Source organism: Lampris incognitus, chromosome 5 (assembly GCF_029633865.1).
Source record: "Lampris incognitus isolate fLamInc1 chromosome 5, fLamInc1.hap2, whole genome shotgun sequence".
Classification (NCBI taxonomy): domain Eukaryota; kingdom Metazoa; phylum Chordata; class Actinopteri; order Lampriformes; family Lampridae; genus Lampris; species Lampris incognitus.
The window spans coordinates 15,371,118-15,385,661 of NC_079215.1; the positions used below are offsets into that span (position 1 = coordinate 15,371,118).

At 50.0% G+C, this 14,544-nt stretch overlaps 1 protein-coding gene across 6 annotated transcripts in view; it reads right to left on the reverse strand.

The window, feature by feature from the left end:
* il15 (interleukin 15) overlaps positions 1–14,276 on the reverse strand; it is a 52,321-nt gene extending 38,045 nt beyond the window's left edge. The window contains exon 1 of one of the 6 annotated variants that reach the window (XM_056280708.1): positions 13,981–14,276. In XM_056280708.1, coding sequence (XP_056136683.1) covers positions 13,981–14,055 — 75 coding nt within the window. In that variant the 5' untranslated portion in view covers positions 14,056–14,276. Of the gene's footprint in view, positions 1–13,214; positions 13,416–13,980 lie in introns of those variants that run through there. The other 5 variants (XM_056280709.1, XM_056280714.1, XM_056280707.1 and 2 more) reach the window with 5 other exon arrangements.
* Positions 14,277–14,544: the final 268 nt, after the last annotated feature.

Consider the following 14,544-nt stretch of genomic DNA (forward strand, 5'->3'; position numbering starts at 1 on the left):
GGTAAATCAGAGAGACAACAAAACCACAGCTCGACTGAGCGAAGGCGGCAAGAATAACCAGAAAACTGGCTGGACAACCATAACTTAACCCTGCGTTAACCTGCCAGGGCAACCATGACTTAACCCTTAGTTCCTGGGTTGAATTCTGTCCCCAATACGTGTCCACCACAGTATTCAAAATGTTATGGTAGGTTGGCCGCTGTCAAGCGTTTCTTATTCTCTTCTCTCTTACGTTACACGCAACAGTGCATTCATAACATTGGTGCCGCTTACTGGCGTATGCATAGAACACAACAAATGTGTCACGTGGTACTGCGTAAATTAAATGGGGAAGACTATGTTAAGATGTCTGTGAATGTTCTCATTATGTTAAGATATAGCTTGCAGTCACGTTATTCTGATGACGCGCGAGATTCAGATGGAGGGCAGGAAGTGAAAAGCAGAATGGACGAGACGGAGCTAGTTTTACCCAGCGGTTTCCGGACGAGATCAAACCGTTCCAAATGAGGTTCTCGTCCGGATGGGTTGGGCCTGGTTTGGACCTTGTTCGGATCTATTGTTAAATGTTAGCACCTCGGAGGGGTTTGATCTCGTCCGGATGGGTTGGACCTGGTTTGGACCTTGTTCGGATCTATTGTTAAATGTTAGCACCTCGGAGGGGTTTGATCTCGTCCGGATGGGTTGGGCCTGGTTTGGACCTTGTTCGGATCTATTGTTAAACGTTAGCACCTCGGAGGCAGTCCAGAAACCGCTGGGTAAAACAAACAAAAAAAGGTCCGAACAAGTCACAATAGATCCGAACAAGGTCCAAACAAATCCTAACACATTCCGGACGAGATCAAACAGTTCCAAATGAGGTCCGAACATCGCTCCGAACAAGTCACGTGATATAAAGTCCATATTGCGGAAAATGGTGGAACTGTCGTAGTAAATTTGGTCCGGCCGGAAAATGGGGCCGGTGAAAATTTCCGGATGACGCGACAATGGCGTTCTAATCAGCTGTTCGGTAGAGTTCGCTATTGTTATGTCTGCACACATCGACAGTGCTGCATTTGATTTGGTGCTGTTCTATTGTGCTGGGATCGATTGGTGATGCCTGCGGACTCTGGGTTGTTTGATCGGGTCTGCCTGTGATGCTGTGTCAGTCTAAATAAAGAATGCAACGGAGAAGTTGTGTCGAGCGACAGCGCTGTGTCCTGACGTGATTTCTAAATACAATATTGGCGACGAGGATGGCTGATATCTCTCTCCCACCACCTGCCCCCTTCCTGGCATTACCTGGCGAGCCTCCGGTACCATGGACTCGCTGGCTACATAGTTTTGAAAATTACATCATCGCCTCAGGGCTCGACGACGTGAGCCAGGCTAGGAAGACGGCTCTGTTGCTACACTGCTTGGGAGCAGAGGATCATCGTGTGCTCGGGACTCTGGGGAACGTCACAAACTTTGACGAAGCTGTGGGACTTATGAGCACCCATTTCGCTGCTCCACAGAGTGCCCTCCTTCGGCGATTTATATTCCGTCAGCGACACCAACTGCCTGATGAGTCTGTGCAGCAGTATGTAGCTAAGTTGCGAGGGCTAGCTAGCTCATGCAAGTTTGGCGCGCTTCAGGACGAGATGGTTCGCGACCAGCTAATCGAACACACCAACAACGCAAAGGTGCGTGAGACTCTCCTGCTGGAAAAAGACGATCTGCTGCTGTCCAGAGCAATTACCATCGCACTACAGGTTGAGGGAGCAGCTGAGTGTGCTGCTATGCTAAATACACAGCAAGTGGCCACCTCCAGTCAAGCTGCCAACGACTCCTCCCTCTACTCACGCTGCCCCTCGGGACGCAACCCAGCCAGAGCGAGGCGGGCGCCGACTCCACTGGGGACGTCTTGCAACTGCAACGACAGCGTTCTCGGCCCCGCCCTCAACAGTCCTGTGGTAACTGTGGATCTCGGTCTCATGTTTAAAGGGCTCAGAACTGCCCTGCCCGTGGCCAGACATGCCGTAGCTGCCGTAAGCACAATCACTTTGCCAACTTCTGTCGATCTTCCCCGGCTGGGTCAGAGGGCCACACCCCCCAGTCTTCAACCGCCGTCATTCACAAGGTGAGCTCTGGGCCAGTGTCATTCAAATCATGCACAGTCAACATTAATGATGTGTGCATCCCCCTGCTGTTGGACACCGGTGCAGGTGTGTCTCTCCTGAACTCAACTGACTTCACCACCAGTGTTGGCTCACTTCGACATCTCCAGTTCCACCTTTGTGACCTGTGACGCATCAGCCACAGCGATAGGGGCTGTGCTGTCTCAAACCCAGAACGGTGTGGAGAAGCCCATCGCCTTCGCCTCCCGTGCCCTCAACCTGACCGAGCAGCGGTACTCCGTGGGTGAGCGTGAGGCGTTAGCCTGTATCTGGGCTTGTGAAAGGTGGCACCTCTACCTCTATGGCCGCTCCTTCACCCTCAGGACAGATCACCAGGCCCTGACAGCGCTGCTGTCCACATCTGGAATAGGCCACAAACCCCTCAGGCTGCACCGCTGGTCTGACCGCCTCCGCCAGTACAACTTCTGTAATGTCCGTAGACGCCTTGACTTACTGACATAAGAATAATTCAAGAACAAGCCGACTTCGTAGGTTCTTAACTGTGTAGCTTTTACTAGCGTTCATCCGACATACAACCTTCATCATGCGCTTCTAACTTCCTGTATACGTCACACGCACTCCACGTACACCCGTGAGTAGGTCAAGTTAAACACGTGACCTTTCATTCATTACATCTCCCCCTCTAAGATGATTTTCTAACCTGTATATCACCCCCCTTTTCACACAAAAAATAAAAAATCCCCCACAATACACAAGTCCATACGCCTCACAAATCCAGCCGGATTGCAGTCTTGCTCACCCTGCCAGAGCGAGTAACATATGGTGTGGAAGTTGGCATTTCTGCTGCTCGGGACTCATCCGTGTTTCCACTCTCCCCTGGAGTGACATGGTCAGGATCCCTGCTGACAAAGGTGAGTGTTTTAGGTGTGGCCAACAGGTGGCGCCTGTTCCTTCTGTAATGTTCACCTTGAGCTGTCTCCACTATGTAGGATCTGGGAGTGGAGCTCTGACTGTGAACAACTGCTGGCATTGTCCATGTTTTCTGTCCATCAGGTTTGGTGAGTACTGCGTCACCCGAGTTCAGTGGGCGCAGTGTCCGCACGCCGTTCCTGCGGTTGTAGTAGAAAGCCTGCCTCGATTTGGCTGCGGCGTCAGCGGTTTTGATCAGTTCCTCTTTAGGCCAGGCCGGTTTCAGGTTATGCTGCAATGTGGGTAAGGTGGTTCTGAGTCTCCTACCCATGAGCAATTCCGCTGGACTGGCTCCAGTGGAAGAAGAGGGTGTAGCTCTGTATGTCAACAGGGCGAGGAGAGGGTCTTCCTGCCTTAATATGCTTTTGGCTATCTGAACAGCCCTCTCTGCCTGTCCATTACTCTGGGGGTAGTGTGGGCTTGAAGTCACCTGGATGAAATCATAATCCTCACTGAACCTCCTCATCTCTTCTGAAACTAGCTGTGGCCCATTATCGCTAACTACAATTTCAGGGATACCAAAACGTGCAAATGTAGCCTTCAGCCTAGCTACAACCTGACTGCTAGTAGTTGTTGGTAGATTTAGGATCTCCAAAAACCTGGAATAATAGTCAGACACTATCAAGTAGTTTTGCTTTTTGTACTCACACAGGTCTATGCCAACTTTCTGCCATGGTCTGGATGGGAGCTCACTTGACATTAAAGGCTCTTTTCTCTGTGTGTTCTTGTGTTCTCTGCAGAATTGACATTGCTGTATCTTTGTTGTAATGTGCTCTGTCATTTTGGGCCACCACACTGACTGGCTAGCTCTCTCTCTGCACTTAACTATCCTCTGGTGCCCGTCGTGTATTCTGTCTAAGATCACCTCCCTCATCTCTGTGGGAATGACAATACGACTGCCTCTGATGACTAAACCATCTACCGCAGATAACTCCCCTCTCACCTGATAAAAGTCTCTGACTGTCTCCGGCACTTTATCGACATACTCAGGCCAGCCGTGTCTGATGAAGCCCAACACTGTCTGGAGCTGCAGATCCCCATCCGTGCTCTGTTTTATCTCCTGCATCCTTTGAGGTGTGGCAGGCACCTGGCACACGATGGCATCAATGTGCGCTGCAACATCATCATGAGAAGCACCATCTCCGTAGCACTGCTCTGGGCCTCTGGAGAGTGCATCAGCCACAGCTAAAGTTTTGCCTGGTGCGTATTCAGCCACTGCATTGAAACGCATCAGCCTCATTAACAGTCTCTGGCACCTAATGGGTACATTATCCAAGTCCTTGCTGTTCATGAGAGGCACTAGTGGTTTATGATCGGTGACAAGTCTGAAATTGTCAAGCCCAAACAAGTACTTCTCGAACCTTTCACATGCCCAGACGCTGGCTAAGCACTCTTTCTCGATCTGTGCGTACCTTGTCTCTGCGTCACTCAGCCGTCGGGAGCAGTAGGCCACGGGCTTCCAGTGTTCCCCGTGCTGCTGGAGCAGAACGCCTCCCAGCCCGTAGCTGCTGGCATCTGCTGACACCACCGTAGCCTTAGTGACGTCATAAAAGGTGAGTACCGGGGCGGTGGCGAGTGCTGCTTTAAGGTCTTGGAATGCTGTGTTCTGTGCAGGTCCCCACAGCCACTCTGTCGTTGCTTTAAGCAGTCCATAAAGCGGCTGACCTACAGTGGACAGCTCTGGGACGTATTTTGCCAAATAGTTCACCATCCCGAGGAACCTCTTGAGTTCCGTCACGTTCTGGGGCTGAGGAAAGTTCTCTATTCCGGCCACTTTGTCCGGGTCAGGTCTGATGCCTGCCTCGTTGATGATATGACCAAGGAAGCGGACTTGTTTCTGTTTGAACTTGCATTTCGCTTGGTTCAGTTTGAGACCTGCTGTTTCAATGACCCCCAGCGCCTCTGCTAGGCGCCGGTCATGGATTTCCTCAGTCTCTCCATGTATAAGGATGTCGTCCATGTACACCTCTGTGCCCTCTAGCCCGGTCAGAGTTTCCGCCATCTTTCTCTGGAAAATCTCTGGAGCACTCGTTATACCAAATGGAAGGCGGCAGAAAGCATACCTCCCAAATGGGGTGATGAAAGTGGTGAGCCCCCTGCTGTCTTCATGCAAGGGGATCTGGTAAAACCCACTTGCTGCATCCAACGTTGTGAAGAACTTTGACCCTGCGAGCCTTGGCATTATTTCCTCCATAGTGGGCAGCACGTATTTCTCACGTTTCACCGCTCGATTCAGCCTCCTGAGGTCAGCGCAGCAGCGAACCTCTTTCTTGTTCGGTTTCAGCACCGGCACCATAGCGGCGCACCATTCTGTGGGCTGAGTCACTTTTTCAATAATGCCCTCATTTTCCATGCGCTGCAGTTCTTTCTTAACCAGTGGTACAAGTGGCAGCGGTATCCGTCTGGCTGTATGCACCGCGTATGGCTGGGCACCCTCCACCAGAGCTATTTTCACTGGGTCTGTTTTCAGCAGTCCACTTGAACCGAAAACTCCACTGACCTCATTCATCCGCTTCACTAGACCCATCTCCACTGCCTCTGGACGACTCAGCAGACAGCTGCCTCTCCCCTTGATCACATACACTGGAAAGGAGTATTGTTTCTCCTTGTAGTTGGTTGTGGCTTGAAACTGTCCTATGCAGCTGATGTTTCCACCTGGGCTTATGAAGCATGTGTCAGGAGGTCCCAGTTTTATGTTTGGCTTCAGCTTTTTAAATGTCCCTTGGTTGATAACAGTAGCGTCAGCCCCCGTGTCAATTTTGAAGGTTATTGGTACATCACTTATTGTTAAACTAACAGTCCAATCTTCCTGACTGCTCTCTTTGCCAACTTCTCCCAGAAAGTACAGCTGTTTAACCTCTTCAGTGACTTCTCTCACCGCTTTAGAGTGACATACACGCTCCCAATGTCCCTTTTTATGACACTTGTTGCACTTACTGTTCGTTGCAGGACACTTCCGCTCATCGGTGTGCTGCGTCTTGCCGCACCTCCCGCATTCATCTACTTTGTTGGTTGCAGGTCTGCTGCCACCATGACGCTGTCCGCCCTTTTTGTTTTGGCGTCCGTCCCGCCGTCGGACAACATTGACGTTAGCCAGCTGGGCCTCTGGTTGGTTAGCTTGGAGGCTGAGCTGCTTTGTTATTGCCTCCGCCTGGCGCACTTGTTCAATGACTTTCACCAGAGTAAGGTCCGCTGTGAGCTGGAACTGACGGGAGAGCACCTTGTCTTTTATGCCCACTACCAGACGATCTCTGATATGTTCATCCCTCTTGTCCCCAAACTCGCAGTGTTCAGACAACTCATACAATGTCCGGATGTACATCTCCGCTGTCTCTCCTGGCTGCTGGCTACGTTGATAGAAGCACGCCCTCTCATGTATGATGTTACGGCGGGGAATAAAGTAGCCGTCGAACTTTTTCAGTACGATATCATAGTCCACTTTATCACCCTCCGCCGCGAAGTCAAACGAGCTGAATATCTTTTCAGCCTCGCTGCCCATTGCATAAATCAGCGAACTCACTTGAATCTCCCCGTCGTCTTTATCCAGCTTTGACGCGAGCCTGAAGCGCGAAAACCGTTGTTTCCACTCCGGCCATTCAACGGGGCAGTCAAACTTGAATTCACTCGGCGGATTAAACTTCGGCATGACCGCTCGTGTTCAGATACACAGACTATTCTGACACCATGTAATGTCCGTAGACGCCTTGTCTTACTGACATAAGAATAATTCAAGAACGAGCCGACTTCGTAGGTTCTTAACTGTGTAGCTTTTACTAGCGTTCATCCGACATACAACCTTCATCATGCGCTTCTAACTTCCTGTATACGTCACACGCACTGCACGTACACCCGTGAGTAGGTCAAGTTAAACACGTGACCTTTCATTCATTACAACTTCAGCCTGCAGTTCACCCCAGGCAGAGACAATGTTGTCGCCGACCTGCTCTCTCGCTCTGTCTCCACCCCAGCTCCACAGACGGACACTGACTGTGTGGAAAAGGACATTGTCCAAATGCTACACACACCCCTTCAGGCCACTGTCTCTCTGCAGGAGCTGAGGGCAGCCTCCGAACAAGACCTTGTCCTCTCCCAGCTCCGCACCTACATCCAGAACGGCTGGCCTCACAAGGTCCCAGAGGAGCTGGCTGCGTTCGCCCGAGTCAGACAGGAGCTCTCCTGCTGGAACGACACCTGCGTGGCACGTGGGTTTTGCACAGTGGTCCCAGCTGCTCTTCGTGCACGTGTTTTGAATACGGCACATGAAGGCCACCTGGGCATTGTGAAACTGAAACAGCGCTGCCGAGACCTGGTGTGGTGGCCGGGGATAGACAGAGATATTGAGGCTCTGGTGAAGGACTGTTCTGCCTGCCTTGTGAGTGGCAAGACTGGCCACCAGGCTCCCCCACCCCTGCAACCTCTCGCCTGGCCCTCTCAGCCCTGGGAACACCTGCAGTTGGACATTTGTGGTGAGATCCATGGAGTTCCCCACCACCAACGCTTCATGGTGGTCGCCTACGATCTACACTCAAAATGGCCTGAACTCACCACTTCCGGCACTGTGACCTCACAGATCATCATCGACTTCCTGGACTCTCTTTTCTCTCGCTGGGGCCTCCCAAAGACCATCACCACTGACAACGGCCCTCAGCTGGTCTCTGCTGAGTTCACTGCTTATCTCGAAAGCAAGGGCATCCGTCATATACGCACTGTGTACTACCACCCCCAGGCCAATGGCGGCGTTGAACGTTTTCACCAGTCACTGAAGAACGGCCTCAGAGCACACATGGCCCAAGGGTGCTCTTTAACGCAGGCCATCCGTCGCACTCTGCTGCACTATCGGGCCACACAGCACTCGACCACAGGCGTCTCCCCAGCCTCTCTCATGCTAGGCCGGGAACTGTGCATGCCCCTTGACAGGCTCCGCCCCTCCACACCCAGGGCACCTCCCTCTGGGGTCAGAGCCTCAGTCACTCGTCAGCAGACGCGGATGAAGCAACGGTTTGACCAGTCAAAACGAACCAGGGTGCCAAACATCAATGTGTCAGACTGGGTCAGGGTCCGCAGGCCCCACAGGGACAATAAAATGGCTTCATACTGGTCCTCTCCTCTCCAAGTCACCCGTCAGCTGGGCCCAGCCACTTACCTCCTCAGCGATGGCACTCGGTGGCACTCCAGTCATCTACGGAAGGTGTCAGCTCCGCCACACACAGCTGGTGACACAACCTTAGCCATTCCCTCAGCATGGCGAGACGCCCCGGAGCTTCATGCAACTCCTACACGGGCCCCAGACATTCCTGGGCCTCAGCTTCCCCTGCCTTCTCCCTCCCCACCTCGGCCTGCCCAGCCTCAGGCCGCCCCGCGACCTGTTCGCACACGTTTACGCCCTGGCCACCTAGAGGACTTTGTGTCAACCTTTCATGTTTGAAATCCTGCCGGGGGGGGGGGGGGGTGTTATGTCTGCACACATCGACAGTGCTGCATTTGATTTGGTGCTGTTCTATTGTGCTGGGATCGATTGGTGATGCCTGCGGGCTCTGGGTTGTTTGTTCGGGTCTGCCTATGATGCTGTGTCAGTCTAAATAAAGAATGCAACGGAGAGGTTGTGTCGAGCGACAGCGCTGTGTCCTGACGTGATTTCTAAATACAATAGGTATGGGTTAAAATTTTCAGTGGCAGCGTTGCTAGGGCGGTTGCTATGAAAGGTGGCCGGTGAGCGCTCGTGCATTAACGTGAGGTTTTTTGCTTGTCACGAGACGTCATTTCACCTCAGACAAGAGCGTGAGTTGGACACACGCATATCTCCCACCTCTGGCTATATTTGCTGTTTTCAAAGACCACTAAATTGCTTTTGTGGACATAATCCTCATCAGTTCTACTGTTATTTAAATATATATATATTATTTTTTTATTTATTTCTAGTTTTTCCCCTTATCCCACCCGATTAACCCAATGGCATATGGCCGGAACTCTTGTCGAATAACTCCCCTGGCTCACGTTTCCACAGGAAGGAGATAGTCGTAACACCAGCTTCCTTCAAACTCGTGTCGGCTGCTCTCGCCACAAAACACGTTCGAATCCCGCAAGAGATGTGAAAATAAAAGTGATGATATCCCTTGCAATAAGTGCGGAAGTGTGTGAAAACAATGTTAAAAGGATAAACGAGTAGAGAAGAAATGGATATATTGTATGTTTTTTCCTTCTTTTTCCCTCTTTCCCCCCCCCCAGCAGTCCCTTTTGTCCCATTTTAGGACTGGAGTGGCGCTTCAAGGCCAATACTAAGTTTTCATAGGTGACGGCCGTAGGAAGGACGGGAGTGACCACCAAACGTAGTGTAGAATACGTTGCCGCACCACAGACGCTAAGCAAAATAGCGCGTTTCTTCTCCTCCCCATCTACTCCATTTGCCAGGAAAAAGCAATACAGTCTTTCAATATACTCCTCAATGGCATTGCCGGAGCTTTCATCAAACTCTTCTATGTGACCCAGCGTAGTCATGGTGATGTCGTTAGGCTACTCACAGATTCCTCAAAGCTGTAGTAGAATATCGGAGGTTGCTGATTTCCATCAATAAACTGTTCAGAACTGTTGGAGTTTGGATCCGCTTCATCGACAGTGTAGGATTCGACTTAGAGACGAGAGAGACATTGGTTGTAACGGACTCTTTACTTAGAACTTAGCAAAGTTAGGATACTCAGCCATCAAGCTACATCTGCGTTCCCTCCAGTTCGGCTCATACTTAACATTGCTTCCTAGTCTCGCCTCGCGAGAGCCCCTCCATCAAAGACTAACCAGAGAGCATGCGCATTAACATAAGTCCAATACATTACAAATAAAGTACCTCATTATGTTAATTAATTCAACCAAGCCACTGAGGATGCACAAGCCAGTGCATCCTTAGTGCTGGTCCCAAGCCCGGACAAATGGGGAGGGTTGCGTCAGGAAGGGCATCCGGCATAAAATCTTTGCCAAATCAAATATGCAGATCATAAATAAGATTTACATACCGGATTGGTCGATGCCCGGGTTACCAACGACCGCCACCGGTACTGTTAACCAGCAGGGTGTCGGTGGAAACTATGCTACTGTTGGGCGAAGGAGAAGGAGAAGGGGAAAGCATGTCCAGAGGCAGCTAGAGAGGAGGAAGGGTAGGCATGTGGAGGTGAGAGTTGGAACTTTGAATGTTGGCACTATGACTGGTAAAGGGAGAGAGCTGGCTGACATGATGGAAAGAAGAAAGGTAGATATACTGTGTGTGCAAGAGACCAGGTGGAAGGGGAGTAAGGCCAGGAGTATCGGAGGTGGGTTCAAACTCTTCTACCATGGTGTGAATGGGAGGAGTAATGGGGTAGGGGTGATTCTGAAGGAAGAGTATGTCAAGAGCGTGCTGGAGGTGAAGAGAGTGTCAGACAGAGTGATGAGTATGAAGCTGGAAATTGAAGGTTTATTGCTGAATGTTATCAGCGCATATGCCCCGCAAGTTGGGTGTGAGATGGATGAAAAAGAAGAATTCTGGAGTGAGTTGGACGACATGGTGGAGAGGGTACCCAAGGAGGAGAGAGTGGTGATTGGAGCGGACTTCAATGGACATGTTGGTGAAGGGAACAGAGGTGATGAGGAGGTGATGGGAAGGTATGGAGTCAAGAAGAGAAATGTGGAAGGACAGATGGTGGTCGATTTTGCGAAAAGGATGGAAATGGCTGTGGTGAATACATATTTCAAGAAGAGGGAGGAACACAGGGTGATGTACAAGAGTGGAGGAAAGTGCACACAGGTGGACTATATCTTATGTAGAAGGCACGATCTAAAAGGGATTGGAGACTGCAAGGTGGTGACAGGGGAGAACGTAGCTAGGCAGCATCGGATGGTGGTCTGTAGGATGACTTTGGAGACCAAGAAGCAGAAGAGAGTGAAGACACAGCCGAAGATCAAATGGTGGAAGTTGAAGAAGGAAGACTGTTGTGTGGAGCTCAGGCAGGAGTTAAAACAGGCACTGGGTGGTAGTGAAGAGTTGCCAGATGGCTGGGCAACCACTGAAGAAACAGTGAGGGAGACAGACAGCTATGAAGGTACTTGGTGTGTCATCAGGACAGAGGAAGGAAGACAAGGAGACTTGGTGGTGGAATGAGGAAGTACAGCAAAGTATACAGAGGAAAAGGTTGGCAAAGAAGAAGTGGGATAGTAAGAGAGATGATGAAAGAAGACAGGAGTACAAGGAGATGCAGTGTAAAGCAAAGAGAGAGGTGGCAAAGGCAAAGGAAAAGGCGTATGGTGAGTTGTATGACAGGTTAGACACTAAGGAAGGAGAAAAGGACTTGTACCGATTGGCTGGACAGAGATGGAAATGTGCTGACAAGCGAGGAGAGTGTGCTAAGAAGGTGGAAGGAATACTTTGAGGGGCTGATGAATGAAGAAAATGAGAGAGAGAGAAGGTTGGATGATGTAGGGATAGTGAATCAGGAAGTTCAGTGGATTAACAAGGAGGAAGTGAGGGCTGCTATGAAGAGGATAAAGAGTGGAAAGGCACTTGGTCCTGATGACATACATGTGGAGGCATGGAGATGTTTAGGAGAGATGGCAGTGGAGTTTTTAACTAGATTGTTTAACACAATCCTGGAAAGTGAGAGGATGCCTGAGGAGTGGAGAAGAAGCATACTGGTACCGATTTTCAAGAACAAGGGCAATGTGCAGAACTGTAACAACTACAGAGGTATAAAGTTGATCAGCCACAGCATGAAGATTTGGGAAAGAGTAATAGAAGCTAGGTTAAGAGGAGAGGTGATGATGAGCGAGCATCAGTATGGTTTCATGCCACGAAAGAGCACCACAGATGCAATGTTTGCTTTGAGAATGTTGATTGAGAAGTATAGAGAAGGCCAGAAAGAGTTGCATTGTGTCTTTGTAGATTTAGAGAAAGCATACGACAGGGTGCCGAGAGAGGAGGTGTGGTATTGTACGAGGAAGTCAGGAGTTGCAGAGAAGTATGTGGGAGTGGTGCAGGATACGTATGAGGGAAGTGTGACAATGGTGAGGTGTGCGGTTGGAATGACAGATGGGTTCAAGGTGGAGGTGGGATTACATCAAGGATCGGCTCTGAGCCCTTTCTTGTTTGCAATGGTGATGGACAGGTTGACGGACAAGATCAGGCAGGAGTCTCCATGGACGATGATGTTCGCGGATGACATTGTGATCTGTAGCGAGAGTAGGGTGCAGGTTGAGGAGAGCCTGGAGAGGTGGAGGTATGCACTGGAGAGAAGAGGAATGAAAGTCAGTAGGAGCAAGATGTAATACCTATGTGTGAATGAGAGGGAGGACAGTGGAATGGTCAGGATGCAAGGAGTGGAAGTGACAAAGGCATTTGAGTTTAAATACTTGGGGTCAAAACTGTCCAAAGTAACAGCGAGTGCAGTAGAGAGGTGAAGAAGAGAGTGCAGGCAGGTTGGAGTGGGTGGAGAAGTGTGTCAGGAGTGATTTGCGACAGAAGGGTACCAGCAAGAGTTAAAGGTAAGGTTTACAAGATGGTTGTGAGACCAGCTATGTTATATGGTTTGGAGACAGTGGCACTGACAAAAAGACAGGAGGCAGAGCTGGAGGTGGCAGAGTTGAAGATGTTAAGATTTTCACTGTGAGTAACGAAGAAGGACAGGATTAGGAACGATTATATTAGAGGGACCGCTCAGGTTGGACAGTTTGGAGACAAAGCAAGAGAGGCAAGATTGAGATGGCTTGGACATGTGTGGAGGAGAGATGCTGAGTATATTGGGAGAAGGATGCTGAATATGGAGCTGCCAGGGAAGAGGAGAAGAGGAAGGCCAAAGAGGAGGTTTATGGATGTGGTGAGGGAGGGCATGCATGTGGCTGGTGTGACAGAGGAAGACGCAGAAGACAGGAAGAAATGGAAACGGATGATCCGCTGTGGCGACCCCTAACGGGGGCAGCCGAAAGTAGTAGTAGTAGATTATGTTAATTAATTCACCTCATTTTGTGGATTAAAATTTGAATACCTTCCATTGCTTCCAATGTGTGTGTGATGAAAGCAACCCAATACTGATGTATGACCTCACCAAATTACACCACATCACATCACAATTGCAATGACCTTGAATAAAAGGAGCACTTTCACTATAAATGGCCATCACGTAATTCACTTACGTAATCTTCTTCCAGCATTTCTCCGAAAAATTTCTTACCCTACTCAACCTATACCCGGGCGTTTTCTCTTCGGGTTTGAAGGAATCTCGAGGACAATCTTTTGGCAAAAGTGCCCCCCCTCCCCGTGGCCTCGCCACTGCCGGAATCCCTCTCCGTTTAGTTTTACGTTTCATACGCTTTCACCCGTGACTCTCATAGGTACGCGCGTTGTTTCTTTGCCATGTTTTGCCACACGTTCTGCGCGTTGTCGTCTTGTTTACGACGCAGCTTTTACGTCACGCAGGGGGGGGGTCAGCACCCACTGCCTCGTCCCCGCTGTACTGGAGCGGGCGGCAAGTGAAAGTGAAAGTATGCCGTGGACGCGAAAGAAAGTGACTGCTTTTTTAAATATATGCAATTCAGAGCGGGCCCCACAGCAGCCCGAACTCGGTAGCCGAAAACGACCACGTTTTCTCATATGCGAAGTGCTGCACCTGTGTGTCGGGGACTGTAGTCGACACGGAGCAGCAGGTGAGGGTGGCAGAGTACACAAGCCCAGCTGTACTTCGCACCTCGATGACCGGAATTTAAGAGCCAGCATCCGCCCAGTCTACGCGCGTCTACCGCCATTCTTACACGTTTCTATTTTGCTGGGGCAAATCAATAAGTACAATAAACAGCGACTTGAAGTTCTGAACATCTCAACTAAGTGCTAATGGAGCGCGTATAGGCAGTGCGATTGGATAATTTAAAAAGTTTTTTAAGAAATAAAGAAAAAGCAACTCACCGCTCGCCGCTCTGTGCTGGACAGAGAGTCTGTCTGCAGCCAGCGAGGCCAGGCGCCTATATCACATCCTCGCATTGCACCCGTGGCGTCTTCGTGCCCTGTCAGTGTCCGAGCCGAAGGTTTGGGAACGCGGGTGCGGATCCACACATTGCTCTTACAGTGAACGTTTCTTAACGCCCTGAACACATTTACGGACTTAGGCCTACTCCCCCTTAATATTCGTCATTGTAACTAACGCTGAAGCTACAGTAGATTTCTTGGCCCGTCTCCAAATTGCAACCTTGCTTCCAAGCCATTTCGTCGAGTGTCAGTTGTGAGGAAACGGTTCCGGGACAGTGAGACAGAAATCGATCCGAGCATTGACGTCCACCTATACACTCAGATTTAATATTTGTGTTGAACTTCTGGTCATAGTGCGATTTCTTTCAGTCCAGCTGATTATATCAGTCACTTGTGTGTTGTGTGTTTCATTGCATTATGTTGTATTGTATTGTATTATGTTGTATTGTATAATGTTGTGTTGTATTGTATTATGTTGTATTGTATTGTATTATGTTGCGTTGT